Source organism: Parasteatoda tepidariorum, chromosome 6, assembly GCF_982258835.1.
Source record: "Parasteatoda tepidariorum strain Cologne lab strain chromosome 6, Ptep-v5.0, whole genome shotgun sequence".
In the NCBI taxonomy this organism is placed as follows: Eukaryota; Metazoa; Arthropoda; class Arachnida; order Araneae; family Theridiidae; genus Parasteatoda; species Parasteatoda tepidariorum.
In genome coordinates this window covers 108,179,972-108,192,718 of record NC_141760.1, presented here as the reverse complement: position 1 = coordinate 108,192,718, position 12,747 = coordinate 108,179,972, and the positions used below count along the sequence as shown (strand labels likewise).

Sequence of the window (12,747 nt, the reverse complement as noted above, 5' to 3'; positions counted from 1 at the left end):
GAGTGCTTAAAAAATACTTAAAAGGTGCTTATTTTTGTTGAAAGATTTGACTTTGCACCCTGTTTGTAAAAAAAAATTTTTTTTGCTTTATAAATTATTTAAAATTTATTTTTTTATTTCAAAACAAACTGCTTTTTAAAAAATTAAGGATAAATAACACTGTACAAAATTTAAAAATTGTTTCATAAAGATTTTATTACAAAAATATCAATCATTTACGGCTAATGATGGAACATGAATAAAAAGCAGTTTGTTTTGAAATAAAAAAATAAATTTTAAATAATTTATAAAGCAAAAAAAATTTTTTTTTACAAACAGGGTGCAAAGTCAAATCTTTCAACAAAAATAAGCACCTTTTAAGTATTTTTTAAGCACTCAAAAAATATTTTTAAACACTATACATATTAACAAAGTCGAAAATAATTTTCAAAGACTTAACATGATCATGATAAAATAACTAGTTTCTGACGAAGCACTTTACATCAATGTACATTATTACATTAACCATTATAAAATCAAGAGATTTTTTGATTCGATATCAGAGGGTAGAAATTGAGAATCTCTTGCAAAATTCAGCAGAGTTGCACATAAGAGTGAAATAATGTAACCAAACTCTGCTCAGTAGACGCACGAGCGGACTCTCAAATATCTCATCAACTATGTAAAATGATTGACACTTTCATATGCTATGGACCAAGAGTACACCTAAATAGATTGTGGTTGAATGAATTGTGAAAACGTTGAATAGAACAAAAAGAAAATCAGGCTTTCGCATAATACGTGGCAAAAATCGACATGGTAAAGAAAAAGATATAATTTTGGAAAAGGGAAAATTAAGCAATTTTTAAAATCACCCCAAAAAAGCACCTTTAAGGGCTTTTAAAAAACGTAAATAGAAAATAAGCATCTTTTAAAAACGCTACGCACCCTGATATGTAAAAGTATTTGCATAATCAAATGAATGTATTAGTAAATATCTTTTATTATGGGTTGGAGATGAAATTACAATGTAATATCAAATGTCCATCAGTAGATTAAACTCAAGAAACACTTTTTCTGAATTTTTTTGAAATAAATAATTACTGCAATAGGAAGTCCACTTAATTTACTCCCTTGCTAATAAAACGATAATATAATGAATATGTTCGGGTAATAAAGTGTCATCGGAGTTTTACTTAATTATGAACCATGTTTTTGGCAAAATAACAAAATTAATGAATTCCAGTATCTACTAACATCATTACTTGTTAATACTAACACCATAATTACAACAACACATTCATTATTTCATAATTTTACCAGCATATACAAGATTTGGACAAAATAATGGAAACACTTCCATACTTGCACATTTCTTCACATTTCTCAAGAAATATTTACAGTAGTATTTTAAAATTTTGGAAGTATTTAGGTCACGCAATTTCTCATACATATCAATAAAGTTGTAAAGCTCTTAGAGGTTTAATTGACCAGCAATAAGTTAGCAACAAAAAATAAATGTTTTTGAACACCTTATACCAAAAAATTTAGCAACAAGCTTGTAGATAAAATTCTTTAGTAGTGAAAGAACTACTAAAATTTACATTTTGCTCACTCTTGAGATAGTAAGAACATTAATATTTTTTCATTCCTGCTTATGTTTAGGTAAAAGTGACAAAAACTTACATCATAAGCACCAGCTTTAATTTGGGCATACAGCCTATGTTGATCTTCATCCCAAAAGGGTGGATAACCAACAAGCAATATATATAGAATAACACCTGGAAAAGTAAAATTTTAAAAAAAAAAATAACATTCAACAATTATAAAATTATTTAATAACAATGAGTAAGATAGTCATTATAACGTCTCTCCTGATATGAGAGAGTCAAGACGTTGTAACTTGAAGATGTTAGATGGCTAGGGCATAAAAACAATAACCATAAATATTAAACCACAGCTAAAAAATAATGGACTAATTTTAACACAACACCAATTTACTTTAAGTAGAATTTGTTTAATAACAGAAAAATTGGTAATAATGTAAATTTTTTTCTATATTGATATATGTACAGGGTGATTCTAAAAAGATGGACAAAATTTTAGGAAGTGATAGTACACACCCAAGCAAAAATTTTTTATCAACGAATGCATGGTTGAAAATAAAAGGCAAGGTGCTGACGCATTTGGAAAGTTGTTTGATGCAAACATGAAAGCTCCATTCCGGTTGTGAGTTCGTTCGCTACGTTACTTGTCGCCAAGCTTTCGGCCGCTGCAGGGAAAGTTCGAGATACGCCTAGTGTGTTTCAGAATGTTTGCCTATCTTTTCCTCGCCGTTGTACTGCGTGCATAGCCGCTGTCGGCCACTGTTTTGAACACTTATTTTAATCACATGCCATTAAATTTGCTTTTATAACTTAACTTCATCGTTCTTTGTGTGTTTTTGCCTCATATAAGAACATAAAATTTGACGCCCTTCAGCGGTTTTGCGTTTTGTTTTCGACCATGCATTCTCTGATAAAAATTGTTTGCTTGGGTGTGTACTATTACTTCCTAAAATTCTGCCCATCTTTTTAGAATCACCCTGTATATACACACTAAAGTATAATTTTTTTAGTATAATATTACACCTGTTCAAAATGCATTAAAAATAATATGTGGGCAGCCATTTTCTATAAATAACATACATCAAGATTTTAGTAAAACTAGATGTTTTGACTCAAAAATAAACCATACAATGGGACTGACATTTCACAAAAAGAGTGAATAAAATTTCCCAACAAGAAAAGTGTGATTGATAAAATTATTGTATCCTTTGAAAGAAGTTACATAGCTCATGCATAGCCATAAATTACAACCATCTAGGACTAATGATAAGAATTCAGCAGTGCATGCACTTCGTTTGCATTCAAAAGGGATTCTACGAGGCCATGACCCCTCCTTCAGGGGACCTCAGCTTGCACCCTAATGGATAGGAGGTTTTCAGAGAATAAAGAGAGAGGGGTAAAGGTGAAAAATTATATACACATATACATATACATATATATATATATATATATACATACATATATATATATATACATATATATATATACATATATATATAATATATATATATATATATATATATATATATATATATATATATATATATATATATATATATATATATATATATATATATATATATATATATATATATATATATATATATATATATATGCCGGCCAGGTGGCCGAGCGGTTAGCGTGCCTGACTGCGAAGCCAATGGCTGCGGGTTCGAATCCCGCTCTGGGCGTGGATGTTTCTCTCTGTGCTGTCCTCTGTTGTGTGTGATGTGTGAATGTGGCCCACCCTATGAACGGGTTTGTGGCAGTGTGGCGTGGGTAATGTTGCTCGCCTCCGTGACTTAGGTTCACAGGCGCCCACTGGGTAACGCTAAATGAGCAACACTTCCGGCATCTTCCGAGGCGAAGAACGAGAGTTCAAGTGCCTGCCGTTATTTAAAAAAAAAAAAAAAAAAAAAAAAAAAAATATAAATATATATACATATACATATATATATATATATATAAACAAAAAAGAGTGCAAATATAATTGTGTGAGCTGATGATGAGACAGGGTGGCCACTCAAATCAGATTTCAAATTTCCCTGATTTTTCCAGGTTTTCCAGATAAAAATCTTAAAATTTCCAGGTTTTTGTTTCTTTTTTCTTATAAAGTATAGGATGTGTACAAGAAAAGTGTCAATATTATAAAATATTTTATTCAAAATGTTATTTTTTTAACATATCATCTTGAAAAAAATAATTTGTTTTAACAATTTTCAAGATTTTTTATTTATTTTTTAATGTTTTGGTACAAAATTTTGAATCAAAAATCATATAGTGACCAACAAAAGAGTAAAATTAAATATTAATATATAGTTGGCTCTTAAAAAAACCTTTTTTTTAAAAATTAAAATATGTTATAAAAGGTTAAAATGAAATAGAAAAAAATAAGCATTAATGCAACAATTTTAACGATATGTCGACAAACATTGCTGCTAGCGATTGTAAAAAAATGTGTGATTGGTTGGTTTGCTGAGAAAAAATAATTCACAGATTTCTTTGAATAGGAGTAGAAAAGCTTTCAGAAAAAGAGTGCGATATGAAATCTATTATTATTAAATTGTAACCAACTAATTTTTGGAGAATTTTATAAAGTTAATAATACAAAAACATCTTGTCAAAATAGGAAGAAAAAATTTTCCACCAAAGAATCAGAACAAACTTGAGTCATAAATGGATTCAGCCCAAGGACAGAATTTAAAAACAGAAGCTAATATCCTAATCCCTTTTTCCACCTCCACCAGAATCTTTCCTAAATTGCGGTCAAGCGGTCAAAGGAGAGCTGTAATGGAGCAAACTTTGATCCAAGCAAAGTATCGCTAAGTTGATGATATTTCATCTGTTTGGCGATACATTTTTGTTTAAAAAAAGTGGGTATAATGGATAAAATAATTTAAATTAAGAAGATTTGTAAATAATTTAAATTAGTGAAATTAAAAAAATTATCAAAGAAAAATTTCCAGCTTTTCTTTAAAATTACCTGATTTTTCCAGATTTTTATCCAAATTTCCCTGATATTTCCAGGTTTTTTCCAGTATAAAAAAAATTCCCTGATAATTCCAGGTTTTTAAGGTCTTCCAGGTGGGTGGCCACCCTGTGAGATTGATCTTTCAATTTTTTGTTTTCCGACTTTTTAATATATATATTTTGAATTATTTTATATTAATAATTTTTTTTCTTCTCTTTTCATTAATCTTTATTATTTTCCATGTTTTTCGTCGGAATTTCGGTAGGTCTGTAAGATAGATTTTATCTGATAATAGGTCTTTAAGGTAAACGGCCTTCGTGTATATTAAGCATATCTGGCAGTTAAGTACTATAATAATACCTTAAATTTAAAATAAATTAAATTTCGTATAGTACCAGAAAGCTAAAGATCTCGTTACCTTTCAATTTAAAAAAAAATAAACTATTTTAATTTTTTTTAAAGTTTCATACAGAAATTCAAAGTTTATATACCATATTATTTATGAATTTGGTACCAGAAAGCTAAAGACCTCTTAACCTTTTAATTTTTTTAAAGTTTCATACAGAAGCTCAAAGTTTATATACCATATTAATTAAGAGCAACTTTGAGTTTTTATACTTAATAGTACCTGATAATAAAAATTAGTAAGGTATTTGCAATTTTGAATTAGATCTTGTTTTAGTGTATATGTTTGCTATGTAATTTGTTAATTTGTAATGAAATTTAATTATGTTATTTAAACAGTTATTTATAATTTAAAAATTAGATTTAACTATACTAATTTACATGAAACATTGAAAAATTGGAGTTATTTCTATTTCTTAAGAGGACGCCATACTGCAAAAGAAAATTTTCCTTGCAAATTCTCTTTCTTCTTCATAATTTTTTCTTCTTCATTCTTCTTCTTAATTTAAAATTTGAAGTGCAGAAAAAGTGACTTCAAACAAACCTAGAGTAAGCCATAAAGTCTCTAATACTGAAAAGAAAAATTTTAAATATACAAATAAAAATTAATTATGGGATGATAACTTAAGATTACGCAACGGAGAAGTTCTCATCTAAAAAATTGTTTGCATTTTAAAATTTTTAGGTATTTTTTTCAGCAATTGAAACTTTATGACTTACTCTAAGTTTGCCTCTGAACTTACTTTTTCTTTCTTTTAAATTAATCGCGATGAAAATTTCCCTCCGCGAAAATTCCTCTTAAGAAATTCATAAAATTTCTTTTATTTTTTATCTTATTCATTGCTTTTTAGTTTTTAAATAACTTGAAAATTAATGCCGTTATTTAGGCTAGATTACAATAAATAACTGTTTAAAAAACTGTTTTAATATTTGATTACAAAAAAAAAAAAATTCTTTTAGAGATTCTTTCCATGGATTTTTCTGCTTTTTTTTTTTTTTTTTAAACATGGAAGAAACTTGTCACCCCTGTCTCAAAATACATAAAATTACTGTAAAAATTATTAAATATTTTTTAAGAAATATGAAGAAAAAAAATGAGTAAAAAATTGAAAGTTCCAAAATTTGGCACTTTAATTTTTTACTCATTTTTTTTTCTTCCTAGAAATGAAATTTGTTAAATGTGACCTGCATAAGCACTATTAAAATCTTTTTACAATCTTATTGAAATCTAAAAAGCTAACAATTTAAAATGTGAGATTAAGTAAAAACAATAATTACCACATGCCCAAATATCAACAGGTTTTCCATAAGGATCTTTTTTTAGAACTTCCGGTGATAGGTAACCAGGTGTGCCAGCAAAACCTGAAACCGACAAAAGGACATTAGTTATCAAAACCTTCTTATTAAACCATACCTAATAAACAATAGGGATGCACCTGATTAGATGATCAAGTAACAAATATTATCAGTTATTCCTTATTGAATTATTTTGCATGCTTATTATCAGGTCTTAAAGCATGACATTTTATGGATCTTATGTTTATTATTGTTTAGTAACATTCACAAATTGAACATGCACAAATTGAATTTTGCATGTCGTAATAATAATGTATAAAAAATATAGCAATTAAAAAAAAAAGAACACTGAAAAAATTCATAGCAATAATAGCCGATAAGACGATGGAAACGCTGCATGGATTCACGATGGTGTCGACTCAAATCAAAAAGTGATTTATCAGATGCGCGATTCAAATTTTACGTGTAGTAATAATATTGGAGCTTTAAAAACCATGAGAAAATCAACCACATTAATAACTGCAATAGAAAAAAGATTAAAACACGTATTTTTGATGATATCAAGCGCTTTGAAAAATAATTACTAAATGTGCGATTTAAAATTTACATCTCATAATATCATGTTAAAAATTAATGTTACAAATTGGTATTTGAAACAAAATTGCTACTCATTTAAACATAAGTATAAAAAAAATGAGAAAAAAACACCTTTTTTTTCAGCGAACAACCTTTTAATGTTAACCATTTTGGAACAAATTTTTTAGATCATCAATTTTATACTTTTGCGTGTGCCTCAGTAGTTCCTTATTTCTAGCCGAAGTTATCACGGAATATTTTCCTTGAAGTTTATCCGAATCGCGTTAATCTCAAATCTGCAGTAAAAAAAATTGTTAATGAGAGTAAATAAGATCTTAGGGGGTGGGAGGAAGAAGAGGAAGTTGGTAAGTCCAGAATAAATATCTCGTAAAGGAGATTTAAATTTTAGATTAGCGGAACTCCGAGAAAGTTTTGTTGGAATATAAATTATTGATTCGCCGAATTCCGAGAATTAACAGAAGAATTACATGACTGGAAAAGGAGTGTTTATGTGCTAGATTAAAAAATTAAAGAGAAAGCACTAATTAGCATCAAGAGAAAGCATTTAATTCGTGAAAACTGACCAGTCATTAGAACAAAAGTTATGTATGGAGATATCTTTTTTTCTTCTTTTTTTTTTTTTTACATTTTTTTGCTCACTGTTATTTGTTTAAAGTTATTTTATTAAATGTAAATAAAGTTGTTTCAGTAACATACAAATGTATATGCATTAGTAACATATAATGATCATTAGATCGAATAACTTTCGATCTAATGATTTGACTCAATTTCAATGGCTCAAGGGCCTAACCTCAAATATGTCAACTTATATGTAGACAACTTTTTAAATAACGAAATTAAATTAGCATTAAGGAGTCCAAACTTTCAATCGCTCTCCTGGCCAAACTATTGGAACTATATTTTCCAAATTGGGGCTATCACCTTCTCTCATATTTGAGAGGTAAAATTCTAATCTGTTCGGGAAAAAAAGACAAGATTATTTCTAAAAAAGACGTTTTTGTCTTTGATGGCGTAACTTAAAATATAACTTAGCACTAATTAATTAGTATATTTAATGTTATTTCCTTGAGCTATTCCAATCTATACCTGATCATTAGATCGAAATTTATAAAAGGAGTTCATTCCTTTTTAATCATTGTGCATAAAACGTGAGAAAAATGCCTCTCTTGCTAGAAAACTTATTTATTTAATTTAAATGGTCAAATGTAAATTTTATTTAGTTCATGAACAACACCAAAAAATAACTTCATCAAATAAATATGAATAAAATAATGATTTTTCTAAAGAAATTATTGATTAAAAATGTTTTTTTTTTAAATAAACAAGCTATCAAGACAAATGCTTGATGTTAAAAAATATTTAATTAATTTTTGCTTTAAAAATAATTCAAATACCTACTATTAAATTTAGGATGCTTGTAGAGTTTTAGAGCCATCTCTTTAAGCTAAAGAGTAAGTATCAGTTATGTAAAGAAAGATAGGCAAAAATACAAGTGTGGATACTCTAATTTCCCTACAGTAATTGGCTTTATTTAAATCTCAATTCTATCGTTATTATCTTTGATAATTGAACAAAAGACATAAATAGTAAAAAAATAAAAAAACTCATTTAGGGTGCTTAGCCAAATCTTTCAACAAAAAAATAAGCACCTTTTAAGCACTCAAAAAATAATTTTAAATGCTTATTTACAAACTATCACATTAACAAACTATTACATTACTATTATTTTCACAAAATGCAAAATTATTTCCAAAGACTTTACATGAACATGATAAAATAACTGGTTTCTGATAAAGAACACTCTCCTTGACTATATTAGTCATTATAAAATGATCGAGAGATTTTTTGGTTTCATATCAGAAGATGGAAAATGGAGTGTGAAATTGAGAATATCTTGCAAAATGCAGCAGAGTTGCACATGAGAGTGCCAGAATCTCAACGAACTCAGTCAGTAAACGCACACGCGGACTCGCAAGTATTTCCTCAAACAAAACTATTGCTTATATATATAATGGATTGAAAATTAAACATCAATTCACTGGTATATAAGACATGCTAACTTGATTCAATCACGAGGTACCTTTTGATAAATGAAGGTTGGCATGGTCGTTAACTCCGCCCCCACATTGGTGACCTCCGGACGTAATTTGTACACACAGTAACATCCACTTTGCAAAATAACTTGACGGTAATGCCTACTTCGATGGATAGTTCACATTGAACAGTTGACTTACTACTTGTGACTGCAAAATGCAACAACGATTTCTACGACGTGATGTTAATACACCTCTCACATTCAGCACTCAACAAAGCTCTCCCGATCTTTCACAAGTACAGCAACTAGTGTTAACAATTCATCGAATTCTATCCGTGATAAAATTCTTGTGGGGGAGTATTGTAGCGTACCTACCACTACAAAAATTAAACATCAATTCACTGGTATATAAGACATGCTAACTTGATTCAATCACGAGGTACCTTTTGATAGATGAAGGTTGGCATGGTCGATAACTCTGCCCCCACAGCACCTTTAAGGGCTTATAAAAAAATGAAAATAAGCACCTTTTAGCAATTTTTAAAAATGCCATGCACCATGTCATTGCATATTAGAGCTGGTACATATTAGCTGAATCTCATCATTGGTCTAACAAATCTAACAAAAGTTAATATTCAAAGTAAGGTAAATGAAAAATAATTTATTAAAAGATAAAAATATCAATTTTGTAAAAAAAAAATTTAAGTGTGCAACATAAATGAACATACCATACCAAGCTTGTTGTTCCCCTTGTACCTCAATAGCTAAGCCAAAGTCTGCAAGTTTTACAGCTGCACCTTTAGCTTTACTAGCTAGTAATAAATTTTCTGGCTAAAAGAGAAGAAACATTCAATAAAATTATACTGATAAACTTTTTTATTCTATTCTCTTATCATACAAAATTCGATTTACCTTTAAATCTCGATGGACAATACTGTTTTGATGGCAATGGCTAACACTTTCTAAAATTTGCTGAATGCAATGACTGAAATTTAAAAATATGCAATTAAAATTATGCAATTAAAAATATGCAATTAAAATTATGCAATTAAAAATATGCAATTAAAATAAGAATTGAAATTAAGATCAAATAGAGAGGAAAACGTGTTAAATAATATAAACAATTTCAACGATCAAAAACAGTTCATAAAGCATGCTTTATTATTTTTCGTGACCAAGTTTTCTAAGTCTTCCTTTCAGGGGAAAATATCCTTATTAACAAGCTTCAAATTCTTCTGTCAATTATTAAATAGAATTTTAAAAAGTTAACAAAAAAAAGTACACGTGTGAGCAATTAAAAAATCTCCTTAAAAAAAATAAAGCAAAACTAAGTTATCTTAATTAAGTAAGGCTTGAAATTAACGGAGGACGGTCTGTTTGGGACCACTAAAACTTGACAAGACAACTAGTAAATACATTTTTGATGGTCTCCAGGACCAGCAATCAATATCAACATTAAAGGAATGCTATGTTGTTTTAGCATTTTTATATTTGGTTTAGTGTTTTGTTTTCTCAAAATATCATAATTGTGAACATTAAATTTGAATGGACCAATAATGACTTTTTATAACTGGTTCTTTAAACCTGTGACTAACTCGTCATAATTTTCAACCCCTGCAGTAAAATTATATGAAAACTTAATACATATACTGTGAGTCCCGATTGTCCGGATTAATGTGAACCACAAATAACTCGCATAACCAAAAAACTCGATTAAAGCAAAGAGTATAAAAAAAGAATGAGTAATTTTCGAATTTGTTAAATGTAATACATTTAACAAATACGAAATTTAAACGAGTACGCCACATATAATTAAAAACAATTAACGAGCATAATTTACGAGAATTAAAGAGTTTTTACTCAAAAAGCCCTTAATCGTTTTTTGTTTTATGTTACTTTGGCGCTTTTCTGCACCAATATTTTGCCATTTTTTTAGGAGTAACAGGAAGACTGATGTCGCCTTTTCTTGTTTTTCTATATACTCAATAGCACTTTCGATAGCTTTTAGTCAATTTATATGAGAGGATTTTACATGTTGATTTTCATCGTCACTGTCCACATCATCTTTGCTAAATTCATTTTCATTATTGACGATATTAACGATCATTTACTTCATCGAATCAAGTTGCTGGATTTTGTTTTAATGAGTGTTTGGAAGAGAAAATTCAGATTTTTTTTTTCAGTGGTAGTTTTAAAAAAAATAAATAAACTAGAACAAAAAAAATCCTTGAAATATTTGATTGCTCGGTTAAAGCAGAAACTCGGATAATCAGGACTCAACTGATGTATTAAGAAGTTAATTATCAAATTAACTTTTTAGAAGTTATTATTTCGCTAGCATTAAATCCCAAGATAAATAAAGGCAGAAATAATTTAAAATCTCTAAGAAAAAAATGGTAAAAAACACACACACTTTTATTTTAAATGTATTAATAAGTAAGCCCTGATTTGATTATGTGGAGTAGCGGGCCGTTTAAATATTACATAAGCATGTTTTGGCCTCTCTCCTCGTCTCATGTCTCCTCCAACAGATGCTTACGTAATATTTGAATGGTCCCTTAATAATAGGTGCATTTACATGCTTTCATTAATGAGCATTCAAAAAACATGTTTAGTCATGTAGCAGTTTTCAGGGGTCTGCCCAAGGCAAATTTACTACCGTTTAGCAGTGCCTTTCAGAAAATACTTTTAAAAAAGCAAGTTCACAAGCAAACCCCAGTCTCGTTGCAATCTATGGAGAAGAGCTTTTCTGCCAGCTGTCTTTTACGAAAAGGTCAGATAGTGCAATGTGGCAAGCCTAACTAGTCGTTTACGCCACAAAGTGAGCTTTTTCTCTATTAACTTTACAGGAATTAAAAATTTGAACACCATTCTAAACATTCGAACATAATCTTAAACATTGTAAATTTACTCTATCAGACCTATATTTTTTTATGAAACATTTTTTCTCTGTGAAACTTTTTTTTGTATGACCTATAGTCGAAAATGTTCTCATAATGAAAATAACTTTTAGTGCTAGTACTGTTAAATTCATGTTTTTACTAAATTCAAGTTGAAATTTAACTATTGACGATTTTTAAATTTGGGTACAATTTAAAGCCCAAGATTTTACAATAGCAAAATTATTTTTGAATTACAAGGGGAAACATACATAGAAATTAAAAAACCATAAATAATTTTCATTTGTGGTGACTATTTTTGAAAATATTTTCTTATTTTACCATATTTTTGTGTTGATTTTTTAATATAATTTTCAATTTTTACAAATTATGTCTACATTTTCACAAAATAGGTACCCCTATAAAAAAAAACTTAAGACAGACCCCTGGTTTTATTCCAACTAATTAAAATCATTTAAATTTAACCCTCAGTGTGCCCTTCCTTTGAATAAAGTTAGTCTGGCAGACAAATTGCAAAAATTTAGTTTCAGCATGCAAGTTATCAATACAAAAACTAAAAAAAAATAGTAAAAATGACCCAATCTCACATTATAAAGAAAAATAATAGCTAGGTGAACCCTTATACCTGGCATCAGCTTCACTATAATATTCCCTAGCTACAATATCTTCAAATAATTCTCCACCTGTTACTCTAAAAAAGAAAATGCATCATTAAACATTTATTGTTCTCAAAAGATGTACAAAATTTTGTGAATTATAAAACTTATAATCGACATACAAGCATCACTAAATATGCATAGCCTGAACCTTCTACATTTTCATGGTTAACGCCGTTGTCTATGAGAACTCCTCTTTCATTTTAAAATACTAACTAGCCTAAAAGACTTTCTGAAGAACTACACTCCAATAAATAAAAGGAAGAATTAAAATTCAATAAAAAGAAGACATCAGGGCTAT

The 12,747-nt window shown here is 28.7% G+C and overlaps 1 protein-coding gene across 4 annotated transcripts in view; it reads right to left on the bottom strand.

Annotated features, from left to right (window-relative positions):
* The window catches only part of CaMKII (Calcium/calmodulin-dependent protein kinase II), a 130,274-nt gene that overhangs the window by 31,769 nt on the left and 85,758 nt on the right, over positions 1 to 12,747 (bottom strand). For all 4 annotated transcript variants that reach the window (XM_043046971.3, XM_043046970.3, XM_043046972.3 and 1 more), the window contains exons 5-9: positions 12,416 to 12,481; positions 9,803 to 9,875; positions 9,619 to 9,721; positions 6,241 to 6,324; positions 1,666 to 1,760 (exon numbers count right to left, since the gene is read on the bottom strand). In XM_043046971.3, coding sequence (XP_042902905.1) covers positions 1,666 to 1,760; positions 6,241 to 6,324; positions 9,619 to 9,721; positions 9,803 to 9,875; positions 12,416 to 12,481 — 421 coding nt within the window. The remainder of the gene's footprint in view (positions 1 to 1,665; positions 1,761 to 6,240; positions 6,325 to 9,618; positions 9,722 to 9,802; positions 9,876 to 12,415; positions 12,482 to 12,747) is intronic.